The 19,259-nt window shown below is 41.8% G+C and overlaps 2 protein-coding genes across 6 annotated transcripts in view; one reads left to right on the top strand and one right to left on the bottom strand.

Moving 5' to 3' along the window:
• Positions 1 to 2,487, top strand: part of cpsf1 (cleavage and polyadenylation specific factor 1) — a 170,811-nt gene extending 168,324 nt beyond the window's left edge. For both annotated transcript variants that reach the window (XM_072576446.1, XM_072576445.1), the window contains 2 exons: positions 1,631 to 1,769; positions 2,189 to 2,487. In XM_072576446.1, coding sequence (XP_072432547.1) covers positions 1,631 to 1,769; positions 2,189 to 2,236 — 187 coding nt within the window. In that variant the 3' untranslated portion in view covers positions 2,237 to 2,487. The remainder of the gene's footprint in view (positions 1 to 1,630; positions 1,770 to 2,188) is intronic.
• Positions 2,488 to 7,154: 4,667 nt separating this feature from the next.
• The window catches only part of adck5 (aarF domain containing kinase 5), a 136,713-nt gene continuing 124,608 nt past the window's right edge, over positions 7,155 to 19,259 (bottom strand). For all 4 annotated transcript variants that reach the window (XM_072576447.1, XM_072576448.1, XM_072576450.1 and 1 more), the window contains 4 exons: positions 15,920 to 16,011; positions 11,713 to 11,971; positions 9,374 to 9,490; positions 7,155 to 7,730 (listed from right to left, as the gene is read on the bottom strand). In XM_072576447.1, coding sequence (XP_072432548.1) covers positions 7,625 to 7,730; positions 9,374 to 9,490; positions 11,713 to 11,971; positions 15,920 to 16,011 — 574 coding nt within the window. In that variant the 3' untranslated portion in view covers positions 7,155 to 7,624. The remainder of the gene's footprint in view (positions 7,731 to 9,373; positions 9,491 to 11,712; positions 11,972 to 15,919; positions 16,012 to 19,259) is intronic.

The raw sequence follows: 19,259 nt of genomic DNA, 5'->3' as shown, positions 1-19,259 counted from the left end.
GTTAGAGTAATCACACTTGAGTGTTTTATTGGCTATAGATTGCTTTGAGATGCCTGAAATTATGAAAGGCATTATATAACAGCAGACCTTATTTAAAAAAAAAATTGTTGGCTTCTATCTTATAAGAGAGGTACGCTGACTTCTGTACTGAGCTAGTTTGTAGCCTAATATTAGCATGAATCGATAACTAGATAACACAGATCGATATAAAGTGGTCTGTGATCAGGAGGAGAAAGTGAGGGCTGGAGATCAGAGCTGAAAATGTGTTGCTGGAAAAGCGCAGCAAGTCAGGCAGCATCCAAGGAACAGGAGAGTCGACGTTTCGGGCACCCTTGCCCCAGCCAGGTCCCTCTTTCCCTTTATCAGCCATCACCAGAAGTCTATCCTTCAACCCAGCTAACTCTCCTGTGTGCGGTTTGTTGGTATTAACTGCAGGTATGAGACTAGTTTCCATGTGTGCTGCTGACACCCAGCTGTATATCCCCATTGCATTAATCGGTCTTGTGACCACTCTAAAGGTGATTCAAAACCTATCTACTTGTTGAGTTTTGTTCATCCTTCCTAATCACCGTCCATGGGACCTTGTGGAACCTTTATTGATGTTTGTACTGTACCCAGCGAGGTAGAATAAAATGTGAAGCTTTGCTATTGAGTTTAAATTAGCTCTCTGACATGTCATCCAAATAATTCATTGTGGTAAGCTATTAGAACACCAAGGGATAGTGGCATGTTACAAAAAGTCAAGTAAATTAAGAAAGAACCTGCATTTCTATAGAACCTTTCAAATCCTCAGGATCTACCAAAGTGCTTTTGAAGGACAGTCATTTTAATATAAAAAAGTAGTTGCCATTTGACAGCAGCAAACTCCCACAAAAAGCATTGAGAGGGAGAACAGTGTGGTGGTCACGTCATTGGACCAAAATCAATGATTGGTAGTACAGAGTTTAAATATTGCTAAAAGGGGTTTTAGAAATTGAATGTTTAGTCTTGCACTAATCAGAACAATGACACCAAAACAGACTTGGAGAAAAACACTTTGATATAGAATCATGGTTAGGCCTTGATTGGCATGTAAATACAATCTTAATTCTGACTAGTGCAAGACAAAAAGCTTCAACTTCTAGTTTTCTTTTAGGACGAATCCAACATCCAGGCTAATGCTGTGGACACAGATTCAAATTCTGTTGCATCATATGGTGGAATCGAAGTTCAATTATAAATTCTGGAATTGAAAGCTAGTCTTAGTAAAACTATAACTGCTGATGTTTTCAGTGATTTATTGTTTTAAAATCAAACACTAAATTACTAATATCCTTTTGGGCAGGAGTGTACTGTCCTTACCTACATGTGACTCCAGACCCACAATGTCATTAACTCTGAACTGCCCAGCAAAATAGTCAAGCAAGTTGCTTGTTGATGGGTAAAATTACTTGCCAACATGAAAGAATGGACGACTAGAACTGTTTTCTGTTTGTGGGCTGCGTAATGACCTGGACAAATCACCCACAAGGCAGGTTTAAAGTGTCCACCTAGTTATGCACACAAGCTTATTGAGTGAGACTTGAGCACTTTTGATTTTGAGAATAATACTACGTGATAACTTTCTCTCCCCTTCACTTTGGTGCTGCAGGATGTTGCGCTGTGATCGACGAGCTCTGCAAAATGCAGTGCGGAACATTCTGGATGGGGAGCTGCTCAATAAGTTTTTGTACCTTAGCACCATGGAACGCAGTGAGCTGGCCAAGAAAATAGGCACAACACCTGATATGGTGAGTGTAGCAGCAAACACAGACTCAGCTGAAGTTTGCAGTTCTGGTTTAGGATAATCAGGATTGATACTGTTGGTAGCATTTGACAATCCTGTGATACCCTCAGTAACTGGGATCAGAGGCGCTCATGCAGATTGAATAACAGAACTGCTGGGTACTGATTGGTACCCTGCTCCTGATGGGAGAGGTCCAAGAAATTCCAAAGCTCTGTTACTCTGGCAAGTTCACGTATGAGTGTGGTCACGTATGGTCGCAGAGGTTTGTCAATATCCAGTGCGAGTTTCTCCTCTTCTAGCCACTATCTTTGTTGATCCCAGATAACCCAACAGACTTAGGTCCATCCTGGTTTCTGGGACTCTGCTTTATCTACAAATGTTTGTAACTGTTTGTGACTTTCTGACAACTGGTGTTTCTTTCAGATTTTGGAAGACGTGCTGGAGATTGATCGAGTTACTGCCCATTTCTAATGCAGGATGAACCAAGAATCGGACATTTTGCTGATGAAGCCATGCAACCTTTAAACCCTCAAATTTCCTTTTTAAAACTGAACTCAACACAGACAGTGGGGTAAAGCTGAAGATGTTGTAATTGAATACAGCACTGCAACATGCAGTTTTTATTAATTTTCAATGTTTATACAGATTAGTTTGAATGTATTGTCTGTTTTTCATACTTAAATATTTTGTAATGCAAATAGGGTAAAATAATTTTTTTAAGATATGCAGCATTATTTTTTTAACCTCTTCCTTCTTCGTAGCCCTAATTGTGTGAACATCTTGTAAATATCAGGAATAACAAGGATTTCCTCTTACAAAAGCAATGAGTTTGCTTTCCACCACCAAAAGGTGCTTCTCTGTGTTGAATTGATGGGATAGCCATTGAGAATCACAGGACTACAGGGAGTTGCTTGAACGCAACCTGTGATCCCATCTGTGTTGTCTATGCTTGGCTGGTTGTGTTATCTAGTTATGCTAACTAAAACTATCTAATTATTTATTTTGATTGCTGTGAAGTTTCAGCTAACCAGCATCTGAACTAAATGCCTATTTATGAACATTATCTTGAGTTTACTCTTTACCTGGGAAATAGAAAAGCAGAATACTAACTGGAGCTATGACTTCACTAATGATGAGGCCTATAGACCATAAAATCAGCTGTGTCAGCACAGAGGTTAATTCCAGAGCAATGACTCTCGTTCTTTCTGGTTTGGAAAAATCCTTATTTTTTTAACCTGAAAACACGTTTAAAAGGTACAGGGCTAAATCTTCAGTGTACCTTTAGTCTCAAAATGTCCAGGCAGCATACAAGGGCCTGGCAACATAGATTGTGCTGCAGCTCAGTAATTAATTATATCTAAAAGGTTTTGGTCCTAACTGAAATGAGGCAGCTGTGTTGATGTTTTGGCCCGGATTTTGTGGTCATCATCCAATTGACAGTGGAAAGAAGAAATGGGAGTTAAATATGATTCATCGTGCACGTTCCTTTATACCTCCGTATTATACGGGTTTGGTTTATTACAGTGACCATAGCTCATTTCTTCCCATAGAAGAAATCACTGTACACCTGATGGAAGTAGTTTGAGATATTAATGGCCAGTGTAGTTAGCATGGTAACGTTGAAACATGATGGCCAGCAATCTGACCTTTTATTAGTAATACATACCATTGAATGATAAAGATTGGTGAAGACACTAATGAAAACTTGCCTGTGACTTTTTGAAATAGTACCATGTCAGAACACAACTAGGGCGTCAATTCAGCATCTCCTCTCAATAGTGAATGAAGAGGAAACTGACCCTGTACACACATCTCTTTTGCAGGGGGGACGAAGAGGATATGACCAATGGAGTGAATGTCAATTAAAAAAAAAATCTTTATTTAAAATATATTAAGGATGCAGGATTTGGGATCTCGGAGAAGGTTTCCATTTTCCCAGCTGCAGCTCTGTGAGGGAGCTAGTAACATCATCCAAAATGCTGAGCACTTCATAGATAAGAGTCTTAGTGAGGTGGTCACACCTAAGGTGCAGGTAGTGGGTAGCTGGGTGACCACAAGAAAAGGCAAAGGGAGTAGACAGGGAGTGTGGCCATTCCCCTCGAACAAGAATACAGTTTTAGATACTATTGAGAGGGATGACCGGTCAGGTGAAAACAATAGTAGCCAGGTCAGTGGCAGTATGACTGGCTCTGGGGCACGGCAGGAAAGGGTAAAGTTAAACAGTACCTTAGTGATAGGAGACTCAATAGTTAAACGAACAGACAAGATTCTGTGGCCACAAACGGGAATCCAGGATGATGTGTTGCCTCCCAGGTGCCAGGGTCGAGGCTGTCTCAGAGCAGCTGCAGAATATTCTCAAGGGGTAGGGTGAGCAGCCAGAAGCCTTTGTGCACGTTGGCACAAATGACATAGGTAGAAATGGGTACATGGTCCTGTGGAATGAGAATAGAGAGCTAGGAAAAAAGTTAAAAACCAGGACCTCATTGGCAGTAATTTCTAGATTACTTCCAGGTCATGTGCTAGTGAGGGTAAGTACAGGAAGATATGACACATGAATGCATGGCTAAAGAATTGGTTCGGGGGCAGGGATTCAGACTTTTAAGTCATTGGAATGTTTTCTGGGATGGATGTAACTTGTTCAGGAGGGACAGGTCACCTCTGAACTAGAGGGGAATCAATAGCTTGGCAGCCAGGTTTGCTAGAAGGGAGGGTTTAAGCTAGATTGGCAGTGGGGTTGGTTCCTCTATAGCAGGGAGGCAAGTGCAAAGCTAGAAGGAGATACAGTAATCAGAAATAGTAAAGTGAAGTGACAAGTCAAGCTGGAACACAACAGGCAGCAAGAATGCCTGTTGGATTAAATTACACCTATTTCAATGCAAGAGGGCTGAGAGGTAAGACAGATGAACTCTGCATGGAACTGGGATATTGTAGCTATTACAGAAACATTGATAAGGGATGGACAGGATAGCTGTTAATGTGCCTGTGCCAGGGTCCAGGGGAGGGGGATTTGCATTTTTGAGTGAGGTGAGTATCACAGCAGTAACCAGAGATTGAAATAACTGAAGAATCATCCAGTGAGGCTTTGTGGGTGGAGCTAAGAAATAAAAAGGGGATGGTGACGTTATTGGGGTTGTAGTCAACAGGAATTGGAGGAACAAATGTGCAGGGAGATTGGGGAGACTTGCAGGATCAATAGGGTTGTCATAGGGGATTTTTAAATTTTCCTAACAGACTGGGACTACCATAGCATTAAGGACTTAAATGGCGTGGAATTTAAGCACGTTTAGGAAAGTTTCCTCAAGCAGTATATAGAGGGTCCTACTCAGGAAGGGATAAAACTCAACCTACTCTTGGAAAATAGGGCAGGACAGGTGACAGTGGGGGAGCACTTTGGGACCAATGACCATAGTTCTATTAATTTTAAAATAGTTACGGAGAGGGACAAAACTGGTTCACGTTCTAAGTTGGGGCAAGGTGAATTTTGATGGAGTTAGTCAGGAGTTTGCAGAGGTTCACTGGAGTAGTTTGCTGACTAAGGCATCTCTGGCAAGTGGAAGGCCTTTGAACTCTGGCTATCTCACTTTTAAAGTCTGTAAGTTCCTGTGAGGGTGAAAGGTACAGTTGACAACACTAGGGAATCCTGGCGATTGAGGCATTGACTAGAATTAGTCAAGAAGTGAAGAAGGAAATTAGGAGGGTGAAAAGGGAGCATAAGAGAGCCTTGGCTGAGAAGATTAGGGTGAATCCAAGTATATTAAAGGAAAAAGGATAATAGAGACAGAATAGGACCCCTCAAGGATCACATATTTGTAAAAACCGCAGGAGATGGGCAAGGTTCTCAATAAATATATCTCCTGTGGAGAAAGACATGAAGACTTGGGGAAGTTTGTGGCAATATCTTGGCAACTGTCCATATCACAGGAGGTGCTGAATGTATTAGAATATATGAAGATGGATAAGTTTCCTGTCCTGACCAGATATATCCAAGAACACTGCAAGAGACTAGAGAAGAAATTGCAGGACCCCTACCTAATTGTTGGCTACGGGTTTGATTATGAATAGTCAGCATGACTTTGTGAGTGACAGATCAATTTTTTTTTAAGTCCTTAGATGAAGTGACCAGGAAGGTTGACAAGGACAGGGTGGTAGATGTAGTCCAAATGGATTTTGGTAAGGCTTTTGATAAGATTCCACTTGGTAGGCTGCTCTGGAAGGTTATATTGCATGGAGTCCAGGGGAAAGCTGGTAAATTGGATACACAATTGGCTTGATGGTAGGAAGCCGAGGGTAATAGTGGAAGGATCTTTGTCAGAGTGGAGGCCTGTGACTAGAGGAGTGCCTCCGGGTTCAGTACTGGATCCATTGCTATTTGTAATCTATAACAATGATTTGGTTGAGAAGGTACAAGGCATGATTAGTAGGTTTGCAGATGACACTAGAGTAGAAGCTATCATGGACAGTGAGGAAGGTTGTCAGAAATTGCAGCAGAGCATTGATCCACTGGGGAAGTGGGCCGAGAAATGGCAAATGGAGTTTAATATAGATAAGTGAGGGGTCTTGCATTTTGGAAAGTCAAATCAAGCTAGTACTTTCATGGTGAACGGTCGGGCCTTAAGGAGTGTAGTGGAACAGAGGGAATTTGGAGTTTAGGTGCACAGTCTTCTGAAAGTGGAGTCACAGGTGGACAGCAGTAGAGAAGGCCTTCATTAGTCAGGGTATCGAGTATAGAAGTTGGGAAGTTATTTTGCAGTTGTACAGGATGTTAGTAAACTGGAAAGAGTGCAGAAGAAATTTAAGGATGTTGCCAGGACTAGAGAATCTGATTTATTGGGAGAAGTTAGACAAACTAGGACATTTTTCTTTGAGTGTTGGAGACTGAAGGGAGAATCTTATAGAAGTGTATGTGATCAGAGGGGCATGGATAGGGTGAATGCACTTTAGTCTTTGATTCCCAGGGTTGGGGAATCAAAGACTAAAGGGCATCGGTTTAAGGTTAAAGGGGAAAGAATAAAAGGGAACCTGAGGAGCAACATTTTGTAGAGGGTCGTACGCACACGAAATGAGCTGCCAGTGAACATGGTTGAATTGGGTACGTTAACAACATTTAAAAGGCATTTGGACAAATATGTGGATAGGAAAGGTTTAGAAGGATGTGGGCTAATGGTGTTAGCATGGATGGACATTTTGGTCAACATGGACCAGTTGGGGCTAAAGGGCCTGTCTCTGTGCTGTAGAGCTCTATATCAAAAGTCATTCAACATTCAAGTAAGTACCATGATAACGTTAATAGGTCAGAGGTGGGATTCTATATGCTGAATAGCCTTACATTCCTGACTTAAGAGTAGAAATTCTGTCGTGGTGCAGGTAAAGGAAGAGACAAGAGTTGAGGTTCAGAATTTCCATCCACCAACAAATTCCTGACTGATTTATTTCAGGACATTGTGTGATTTGTGTCATTTCAATCAAAGGATTGCAGACTATTAGTTCAAGAAAACTGCTCATTAATCTTATTGTTGCCAAACAGCAGTAACAAAGTTGAAGTTTCCATTCCTTCAATGGTGCACTGTGAGAAACGGCTCCAATTTAGCCTGAAATGGTAGAGGCTCTTGCATGAGGGTTGCCAGTGATACGTTGACAGAAACCATACCAGCTGAGTGAAAATGCCAGATTTCAGATCCCTTTGACCAACCTTCCATTTAACTTTGAGCATTGCCCAAGGATCATGGCTGCTTGGTTAGGCAGTGGCCATGCTAGTCAGACTCTGTTCTGATTTGAGGTAAGAAGAAACCAAAATTTCCAAACAAAAGGTCCAGTAGATTCTCACACCTCTAACAGGATTTGAATTGACATCCCAACATGCTACTCCAGCAGGTAACTGTATAAATCTTCATCTGGCACTATCAGACCAAAGTAAATGAATAATCGCACAAGCATAGAGATTATCTTCATCATCATACTTTCTGACCTGAGGGATAAACAAAGTTATGTTACTAAATGCACCAACTCTATCCACAATTAGTTTTCTAATACTTCAACTTCACTCCCCCATGACCATTATCTCAATTAAAGAAATGGACATTATTCTTGAACCCTCACCCTCCTTACAGGCACATAAACAGAAATAGCATGAAAAACTCAGCAGGTCTGGCAGCATCTGTTTTGACTCAGAAAAAGTTGGTGTATGTGCTGAAGATGGGGTTGTGGTGGATAGGGAAGACAGTGGGAGAGTAAAGCAGAGGGAGAGAATGAACAGTGGGGTAGACAAGGAATGGGTAAAGGTCAGCCTGGAAGAATAAATAGCTGCTATTGAGGATCATTAGTAGCTGACAATGGGTTTTGTGTGGTAGCAACCCATGTGATGACAAGGCCTGGGGAGTGGGGGGAGGTAAGTGTAAGGACAGGAGAAACTGTTCAAGCCTTAAAATCGTTGAAGTCAATATGAAGTTCAAAAGGCTGTAGAGTTTCCCAGGAAACCTGAGACTTATGTTGGCCAGTGTTGAAATGACAGGTCTTAATTTTGCAGACAAAGTAGGTATTCTGCAAAGCGACTGCCTAGACTGCACTTTGTTTCTCCAATGTACTGGAGACCACTAAGCAGTGAATGCAGTAGACAAATGATCTATTCCGAAAGCTGTGAAAGGAGGGAATGGAATGAATATCTGGTGACAGTGGTGGTGGAAATGGTGGTTAATGATCCTCTGGCTGTGGATGCTGGTGGGATGGTAGGTGAGGACAAGGGGGAAATTGTCACTATTTTGGGAGGGAAGGCGATGGCTGAGGATCAAAGTGTGGGAGATGGGTTGGACCCAGCTGAGGGCTGTTAACTACGGTGCTGGGGAATCCTCGGCTGAGGAAGGTGGGCTCCCTTGTCAAAGTTGGCATCATCAAAGTGGATGAGATGGAGGTGAAGGAACTTGAGAGAATGGAACAGATTCTTTACAGGAAGCAGGCTGTTAGGATGTATAGTCATGGTAAATGGGAGTTCGATTTGTAGTAAATAATAATGGCGAGCCTGTCCTCAGAAATGAAAAGATGTCAAGGAAGGGAGGAGTCAGAAGGACCAGGTAAAAGTGAGAGCAGGGTCGGAATTGGAAGCAAACGAGATGATAGAGTAGCACGGTGGCTCAGTGGTTAGCACTGCTACCTCATAGCACCAGGGGACCTGGATTTGATTACATACACCCTCTGGTGACTGTGTACATGGATGAGAGGGGGTCTGGGAGGGGTGATCTTTAGAGGGTCAGTATGGACTCTGGGCTGAGTGGCCTCCATCTGCACTGGAGGGATTCGGAGAAGGGGAAAGTAGCAATGATGTCATTGGTATACCAGACAGACTTATGGGTAGGACTGGAACAAGGAGTGTTCCATGTGCCTCAGAGACAGGGATAGTACCATGGGCTCTAGTTATGCCTATTATAGGCCTTGGGCTCACTGGTTAAGGACATGAATGGCCTGAATTTCTGCTATCTAAGTATCCTTCAAATGGAAGTGCATTTGTGGGGATTGAGTTTGCTGATACATGCCCCAGCGATCACAGTATGCTGAATAGTTGAACTGCTCAGGCCTGTTTCTCAGAGCAGTCTTTATAATAATCTCTGCCAAGCTTACCGGAGACCGATCTCAAACTGGAGGCTTGCCCATTTTATCTTTAGCCACTTCAAAGCACCAACTCTCCAAAATCCTCTAGTGTATTTATTTGTTAACAGACTGTGTGCTTTAACCGCACTGCAAAGAGAGAGAGAGAGAGAGAGACAGAAGTTTGATGTTTCTGACATTCAGAGATCATCTCTCACTCTGGAGTATGTGTATGATTCCTGACCTAGATATGATAATAAATCTAAAAGCCCCAAATAACACAAGGGGCCAAGGAACTTTGGTTCAACATTAGCTCTTGCAGATGGACCAAAGACATCACCCTAGTAAGCTTCAGATTCTTCATCTGAATCACTGGAGGGATATAGCCAGGATGACTGCAGCAGGCATTAACCTGAAAAATTGCTAATTATCAATTCCACAGAACTATTTAGTGATGTAAATATAGACAGTCTGACGAGTACGTTTGCAAACATTAAAACTATGCAGTTGTGAAGAGGCCATTTGGCCTATCAAGTCCGTACCAAACCTCTGAAGAGCAACCCCCTATCCCTGCAATTACCATGGCTAATCCAACTAGCCTGCAAAACCCTGGACACTACATGGCAATTTTAGCATAGCCAATCCATCTAACCTGCACATCTTTTGATGGGTGGAAACTGGAGTATCCTCACACAGACACAGGAAGAATGTGCAAACTTCACAGAGTCGGCCAGGTCCATATCAAGCTGCTACCCCAAAAGATATATTGTAGATCAACTGGAAAGATGGGTGGTGAAATGACAGATGCCTAAGTGTGGGCTGATTCATTTTGACATCAAATGCAGGAACAAAGTGCAGAGGAACCTCAATTATCCAAATATCTGATTATCCAGCAAGATCCCAAGGTCCCGATGCTTGGCTAAACTAAGTTATCCAGCATTCGATTATCCAGAGTTCAATTAACTTTGCAAAATACTCCCTGCCATGTCATGTTGGATTCTCATGGTTCCTCTGTATACAGTAATTGGTAGGACCCTTTGAAACATTGATATATAGAGGGATCTTGGGTTAAAAGTCCATAGATCACTAAGTGGCAACACTAATGGCTAAGGTGGTAAAGGAAGCATATACATGCTGGTCTTTGGCTGGTGCTCAAGAGTGTAAACATTGACAAGTCATATTGTTGGCAAGCCTTTTTTTTTCAAAAAACCTTGCCCGTGGCAGAGAACTAAATTGGTGAGTTGAAGCAGTTCGTTCACTAGACTCTGATCTTTGCAGATGGACAAACAGCATGTATACATACCACACCTGTTCAATTCAACAAAATGGTTTCGTCAATACTTTTTTTTAAAGCAGTACTCGACAATTTATTCACTTTAGTAAATTAAACGGTATCGCAGCCCGATGGCTTAGTGGTTAGCACTGCTGCCTCACAGAATCAGCGTCCCAGGTTCTATTCCAGCCTTGGGTGACTGTGTGGAGTTTGCACATTCTCCCAGTGTCTGTGTGGGTTTCCTCTGGGTGCTCCGGTTTCCTCCCACAGTCCAAAGATGTGCAGGTTAGGTGAATTGGCTATACCAAATTGCCCATAGTGTTAGCTGCATTAGTCAGAGGAAAATGGGTCTGGGTGGGTTACTCTTTGGATTGTCGGTGTGGATTTGTTGGGTTGAAGGGCCTGTTTCCACACTGTAGGGAATCTAACCTAAGCTAAAAATTACCAGAACCAGCAGGTTTGGTAATTGATCTTCAGGCCAATATTAGTGTTACAGGTGCTAAATGAACTGCAGAGAGTCATTTGTAATTGTTAACTTTTGCTTAAAACAGGACGTGTGGAAAACAAAAGTTGTTCACATCCTCTGCACCAAGGTCTAAAATTATCAACACAGCTTCTTTTAAAGTTAGATTAGTGGAAAATAGCTGAAAAATTATGTATGTAAGCCCATTCCTGTACTGCTTTAGAATTCAACTGCAAAACAAGATTCAACCATGACCGAGGTCAAGGATTCAAAAACAACATAAACACACTGCTGTTCATTTGGATGCAAATATTCCTGGCTGTATCAGAACTGCCAGTAAATACCAAATGAACAGGCTCTAGTCATCTTCACTAGTGACAGCAGTGCATATTAAACCTGCAACTTAGTGGGCAAGTCTCAGTGAGCTCTACTCTGCTTCGTTCTTTCTATGTTTGATACTGGTATCACAATTCAAGGAATTAAGTTATGAGGGCAGACTGCATAAATCTTTCCTGCATTTGGTTGGTTGCAGTCAACAAAGTGCACAGAAACAGGAAACACATGCTGCTTGAGGATAATCAGCTATCAGGAAAGCCAGTAGTTAATGGTACAGTAATACAACATTTCTAGAGTTACCTTCTAGCCATCAGGACATATCGGTCAACAGGTGAGCCTAGGATGACATTTATACACCGGACAGTGTTGATGTTCCTGAAGACTAGCAACATGGGACGTGGTAGGTCCTTCAGCACCTGGATGATCCTGTCAAAATGATTGCTGGCCATGTCCTGCATGTAGGCCCTTTCCTCCCTTGTCATCATATTGGCCAGCTGGTAAGCTGTCTCCCGCATATTGATAGGTCGTTGTAACAGGATCTCACAGAACAGGAAGTAATCTACAAAGGGAGGGGAAATGGTGGAGGAAGGACTTTTGAGTAAGAGTTACCATCTAAACTTATACAATTAAAACTCGAGCCTTGGTTAGTTGGAGAGCAGAGACCCCTAGGAATTCAGGTAGGTAGTTCTTTAAAGTTTGCAACACATATCGATAGGGTGGTTAAGAAGGTATTTAGCATTCTTGCTTTCATTGCTGAGATCTTTTATGAGTTGGGATGTTGGAGAGGCCTCTTCTGGAGTATTGTGGTCAGTTCTGGTAACCCTGTTATAGGATGGATATTATTAAACTGGAGAGAGTTCAGAAGAGATTTACTAGGATGTTACCAGGAATGGAGCGTTTGAGTTATAAAGAGAGGGTGGATAGGCTGGGACTTCAAGGTGAAAGCAGGTACTGCAGATGCTGGAGATTGAGTGGTGCTGGAAAAGCACAGCAGGTCAGGCAGCATCAGAGAAGCAGGATAAAAAAAAAACATTTCGGGCAAAAGCCCTTCATCAGGAATTCCTGGTTCAGAGGTTTAAGGTGAATTGCAGGTGCATTTTTCCCTAGGGTGGGGTATTTCAAGACTAGAAGGCATGTTCTTAAGTGAGAGGAGAGAAATTTAAAAAAAGACATGAGGGATACATTTTCTACACTGGTGGAAGTGGTGCATGTGGGTACAATTACAACATTTAAAAGACATTTAGATAAATGTTTGGAGGGATATGGGCTAAATACAGGCAGGTGGGACTAGTTTAGTTTGGGATCATGGTCAGCATGGACTGGTTGGACTGAAGGATGTTTTCGTGTTGTATGAAGTTAAAAAATCACACCACCAGGTTATAGTCCAACAGGTTTATTTGGAAGTGTGATTTTTAACATTGTCCACCCCAGTCCAACACAGGCACCTCCCCATTTGTGCTACATCACGATCTACAGAAATATGCTGAGACTTCTGAGGTAGATCAAATGCTTTTGAATTATTGCACCAAGGGGTTTTCCTAATTAATCTAATCTCAAAGTGACTTATTTTCATGAGAAATTGAAGACTTATTGTCAGGATTCACCATAGCAGCCCTGTGGATGGTGCCCTTGTGTTTATGCAAACCCTTTTCAGTTTTTATTTGCAACTTCTTTTCCAGGCTCAAAGTGCTCATGCATACTTATTTATAATTAACTGGTGGCACTTTACAGATTCATAGAATTATTATAGCACAGAAGTTGGTCATTCAGCCCATTATAGCAGCTCCATTGATCTTTTTCAGATAATCATTTTATCTCCTTTCAATTGTTTCAGTTGAACCTTCAATTGGGTGGCACAGTGGCTCAGTGGTTAACACTGCAGCCTCACGGTACCAGGGTCCTAGGTTCAATTCCAGCCTTGGATGACTGTCTGTGTGGAGTTTGTACATTCTCCCAATGTCTGTGTGGGTTTTCTCCCACAGTCCAAGGATGTGCAGGTCAGATGAATTGGACATACTAAAAATTGTCCATAGTGTTAGGTGCATTAGTCAGAGGGAAATGGGGCTGGGTGGGTTACGCTTTGGAGGGTCGGTGTGGACTTGTTGGGACGAAGGGCCTGTTTCCACAGTGTAGGGAATCTAATGTCAATCTGCCTCCACCACACATTTGGGCAAAGTATCCTAGCCCTTAAATATTCATTATATGAAAGGTTTCTCATCTAGCTTTTGTTCCCTTTATTTATTCCCTCAAATTTGAATCTTAATATTCCCACTTTTGAAAAGATTGAGAACATGGACTATCTACTGTGTCCAGACCCTTTGGCATGACAGGTCAGTGCAACATCGAGGGCCAATCTGAAGCCCATCTAACCTACACTATTCCATGTACGTCCATATGCTTGTCCAATGATGACTTAAAGTTGACAAATCTACTACCGTTGCAGGCAAAGCATTCCATACCCTTACTACTGTCTGAGTAAAGAAACTACCTCTGACATTTGTCCTATATCTTTCACCCCTCCATTTAAAGCTATGCCCCCTCATGCTCATCGTCACCATACTTGGAAAAAGGCTCTCCCTGTCCACCCTGATTATCTTAATATGTCTCTATTAAGTCACCTCTCAACCTCCTCCTCTCTAATGAAAACAGCCTCAACTCCCTCAGCCTTTCCTCGTAAGACCTTCCCTCCATACCAGGCAACATCCTAGTAAATCTCCTCTGCACCCTTTCCAAAGCTTCCACATCCTCCTTATAATGCGGTGACCAGAACTGTACACAATATTCCCCAAGTGTGGCTGCACCAGAGTTTTGTACAGCTGTAGCTGTACCTCATGGTTCCATAACTCGATCCCTCTATTAATAAACACTAAAAAACTCTATGCCTTCTTAACAACTCCGTCAACCTGGGTGGCAACTTTCAAGGATCTGTGTACCTGGACACAGAGATCTCTCTGCTCATTTACACTACCAAGAACCTTACCATTAGCCCAGTACTTTGCATTCCGGTTACTCTGACCAAAGTGAATCACCTCACACTTGTCTGCATTAAACTCTATTTGCCACCTCTCAGCCCAGCTCTGCAGCTTAGCCTCTCTGTAACCTACAACACCCTTCGTCACTATCCACAATTCCACCGACCTTAGTGTCGTTTGCAAATTTACTAACCCACCCTTCTACGCCCTCATCCAGGTCATTTATAAAAATGACAAACAGTAGTGGACCCAACACCAACCCTTGTGGTACACCACGAGTAACTGGACTCCAGGATGAACGTTTCTCATCAACCACCATCTTCTTTCAGCAAGCCAATTACTGATCCAAACTGCTATATCTCGACACAATCCCATTCTTCTGCATTTTGTACAATAGCCTACTGTGGGGAACAGTATCGAACGCCTTGCTGAAATCCATATACATCACATCAACTGGTTTACTCTCATCTACCTGTTTGGTCACCTTCTCAAAGAACTCCAGGTTTGTGAGGCACAACCTACCCTTCACAAAATCATGCTGACTATCCCTAATCAAATTATTCTTTTCTAGATGATTATAAATCCCCTCGCTTAACACTTTACCAACAACTGAAGGAAGGCTCACTGGTCTATAATTACCAGGATTGTCTCTACTCCCCTTCTTGAACAGGGGAACCACATTTGCTATCCTCCAGTCTTCTGGCATTATTCCTGTAGACAATGACAATTTAAAGATCAATGCCAAAGGCTTAGCAATCTCCTCCCTGGCTTCCCAGAGGATCCTAGGATAAATCCCATCCAGTCCAGGGGACTTATTTTCACACGCTGCAGGTCAGTGCAACATCAAGGGCCAATCTGAAGCCCATCTAACCTACACTATTCCATGTACGTCCATATGCTTGTCCAATGATGACTTAAAGTTGACAAATCTACTAGAAGACAGTATTGTTAAAATACAATTATTGTCCAAAAATATTTTTCCACTTAGAGGAGAATGCAAATCATAAGACCATAGACATAGAAGCAGAAATTAGGCCATTCAATCATGGGTAATAGGTTTTTCAACCCTATTTTCCTGCTTCCTCTCCATAACCTTATAACTCTTGATTGCCAAGATGATCAATCTTTCTTCTAAATATACTCAATAACCTGGCCTCTGTGGAAATAAAATCATGTTTTCTGTTAAGCGTCATTGATAAATTAATTGGCATCATATAGGGAAGAACAATCCCTTGGTATAAAATAATATTGCCTCTACAACATCTCCATCAAACACTCCTCAACCTGAAGGTGGTGATAAATCAGAAATGTGAATAAATCAAGATATTAGCAACCTTATTTATACAGAGGAATGGAACATTAATAGGTGAAGTATTATGCCAGATGACTAAGAGCTGTTGTTTTGATTCTACAGAGACTTAGCCCAGTGCAATAACAGTACTCTGAGCAATAACCACTGGCATAGCCAGTAATGAACACGTCCACTGAACAAAGGGAAAAAAAAACTTTATGGATAGAAAAATCACGTCCCTTACCTTTGACCCCCAGCTCATTGGCAAATTTCTTCATTGCAGCATCATTGAGCAGGATGATGGAACGCCAGAGTTTGCAGAGAGTAATCCTGTCCCTAAGAGTAAATGAAAAGCATCTGATAGACACAGGATCTAATCTGAAGGGTCAGTAATTACATTATCAAACATCCACAGCTCCTCTCTGCCACTAAGTATCAATGTTCCAGGATCTATACCTCAAAGACATATTGAATTTCCTACATTTCATACGTAACAGCATTTCGGAAGATTCTTCAGCACATGTTGTAGTGATTGAAGTGGCAGCTCTCCACTGAGTGACTTGAGGTGGCTATGCTGTTGTCTCTATTATCTCAAGGGAGATTGGGGATTAAATTTGATATTGTATATTCCCCTTTGGTGGAGGAGTGATCATCCATAGGTCAGTCTGAAATGAATAATTAAATTACTGAAAGACTCGAGATAAGAACTGGGAGTTGCTAGCCACAATCTTCCAATTTCTGCCTGAGGTCTAGAAAATTGAAAATTCACACTGTTGTCCAAAAAAGAAGAGAGTAAACAAGACAATTTTAGGCGGGTCAGTTAAAAATCAATGGCAAGAAAACCTTGGAAAAAATAGCTTGAGATAATCTAAAATTGTCCAAGTCATTTGATTTTAAGACTAATAAAGGAGAGCCATCTTAAATCTGTTCAGGACAAAAGTGTGTTTGACTAACTTGATTAAAAATCATTGAGATTAACAAAGGGTGGATGAGGCTGTTGTTATTGTTAAATAAAAACCTGAAAGAACTGCGGCTGCTTTAAATCAGAAAAGAAGCAATAACAACAGAAACAAAAACAAATTATTGGAAAAGCTCAGCAGGTCTGGCAGTAGCTTTGAAGAGAAATCAGTTAATGTTTTGGGTCGAGTGACCTTCTCTCAGATTTGCTGAGCTTTTCCAACAATTTCTGTTGTTGTTTATGTGGACATTCAGAAGCATTTGATAAACTGCATGCTTTTGAACTCAGGAGGATAAAGGTGCAATAGCAGCCTGGATACAAACCTTGAGTGGCTGTTTTGCCAAACTGGATGGAATTTAAGTTCCCAAGCATATAGTGCTAGAAACACAGTGGCTTTAAATGTACATTAATAACTTGGATTTTAAGATACAGACACAAAACACAAGTGTAATAAACAGTGAAGAAAGTTATATTGGATTTCAGGAGAATTTGGACAAATCGATGAAAAGGAGGCAAACTGAAATTCAACACAAAAACATACTGAACAGTGCAATTTAGCAAGTGGAGTGTGAGTACAATCGCTGAGATGTACAAAAATCTTTTGAGGGACAAGTCAATAAAACAATTAGTAAAGGATATTGAATACTGGGTTTTAAAAACAAGCAGAGAGTACAGAAGCCAGGGTGCTAAATGGACACAAAACATGGGTTTGGCTGCAGCTGGAGCAACCTGACCAATTCAGAGCACCACTATTTAGAAAGATAATTTCTCCAAAGTTTTGAATTCTAAGTAAACTCTGCAGTCACGATTGGGAATGGTCAAGTACACAACTTGCACCATAAATATTCCCATCCTCAATGATGGAAGACCCAGCACAGCAATGCAAATGGCAAGGCTAAAGCACTTGCAGCAATCCTCAGCCAGAAATGCTGACTAGCTGATCCACTTCAACCTTCTCAGTTGTACCCAGCACCACAGATAGTACTCTTCAGCCAATTCAATTCACTCCAAGTGATATCAAAAACTCATTGGAACCACCAGAAACTGCAAAGGTAATGGATCCTGACAATATTTCAGCAATGGTACTGAAGACTTGTGCTCCAGCACTTGCCGCTCCCCTAGCAAGGCTCTCCCAGCACAGTTACAAGTACCAGCATCTACCCAATAATGTGGATAATTGCACAGGTACGTACTATACACAAAAAAAGGACAAATCTAACCAGGTCAATTAATAAATATACTCTTGGTCATTAGTAAAGTGATGTAAGGTACAATTGACAGGGCTATCAAACAGCACTGGCTCAGCACTAACCTACTTAGTGATGTTCAGTTTGGGTTCTACCAGGGCTACTCAACTTCTGACCTCATTACAGCCTTGATTCAAACATGGACAAAAGAACAGTAGTCCAGAAGTGAGGTGAGAGTAACACTCCTTGACATTAAAGTTGCATTCAACAGTGTTAAGGACCCCTAGCAAATTGGAATCAATGGGTATCGGGGGCAAACTCTCTGCTAGTTGGAGTCATACTGGTACACAGAAAGATGGTTGTTGTTACTGGAGGTCAGTTATCTCAACTCCAGGGCATCGGTGCAGGAGTTTCTCAGGGTAGTGTTCTAGGTGGAACCATCTTCAGGTGCTTCAATGACCTTCCCTCCATCATTAGGTCAGAAGTGGGAATGTTTGCCAATGATAGCACAGTGTTCAGCACCATTCATGACTCCTCAGATAATGAAGCAGCCTATGTTCAAATGTGACAAGATCTGGACAATATCCAGGCTTAGGCTGACAAGTGGCAAGTAACATTCACAGCACACTAATGCCTCATGCTGAAGATTTCCAATAAGAGAGAATCGAAATACCGCCTCTTAACATTCAATGGTGTTACCATCACTGGATCCCCCACTATCAACATTCTGGGGGTGACCATTGACCAGATGTTCAATTGGACTTAATACATAAACCACTGGCTACAAGAGCAGATCAAAGGGTAGAAATACTTAAGTAACTCACCTCTTGACTCCCCAAGGCATGTCCACCATCTACAAAGCACAAGTCAGGAGTGTGATGGAATACTCCCCTGGATGGGAGCAGTTCCAACAACAGAAGCAACTTAACACTATCCAGAAGCAAGCATCTACTCCGCCTACTTCAGTAGCAGCACTGTGTACAAGCTAGAAGATGTACAGACAAATTCACAAGAGATCCAAGACAGCTCCTTCTAAACCCATGACCACATGCATTTAGAATAACAAGGGCAGACAACACATAGGAACAACACTATCACCTGCAAGTTCCCTTTCAAGCCACTCACTATCCTAACTGAAAAATATATCTCTGTTCCTTCACTATTGCTAGGTCAAAATCCTGGAATTCCTACCCTGAGGACATTGTGGGTCAACTTAGAGCATGTGGATTGCGTTGTTTCAAGGTGGCAGTTCACCATCACCTTCTCAAGGGCAGCTAGGGACAAACAAGAAATACTCACTAGCCAGCAATGCTCTTGTCCCATGAGTAAATTTTTAAAAAACACAACTTGCTAGAAATGTTTCCAGCTTAAGTTGTCCTTAGAGCTGAGAAAGAGATTTAAAATCATGAAGTGGGGGATAATTAAAGAAACTTTTCAAT

Source organism: Chiloscyllium punctatum, chromosome 8 (assembly GCF_047496795.1).
Source record: "Chiloscyllium punctatum isolate Juve2018m chromosome 8, sChiPun1.3, whole genome shotgun sequence".
Lineage (NCBI taxonomy): Eukaryota > Metazoa > Chordata > Chondrichthyes > Orectolobiformes > Hemiscylliidae > Chiloscyllium > Chiloscyllium punctatum.
This window is presented reverse-complemented; position numbering and strand designations above follow the sequence as displayed.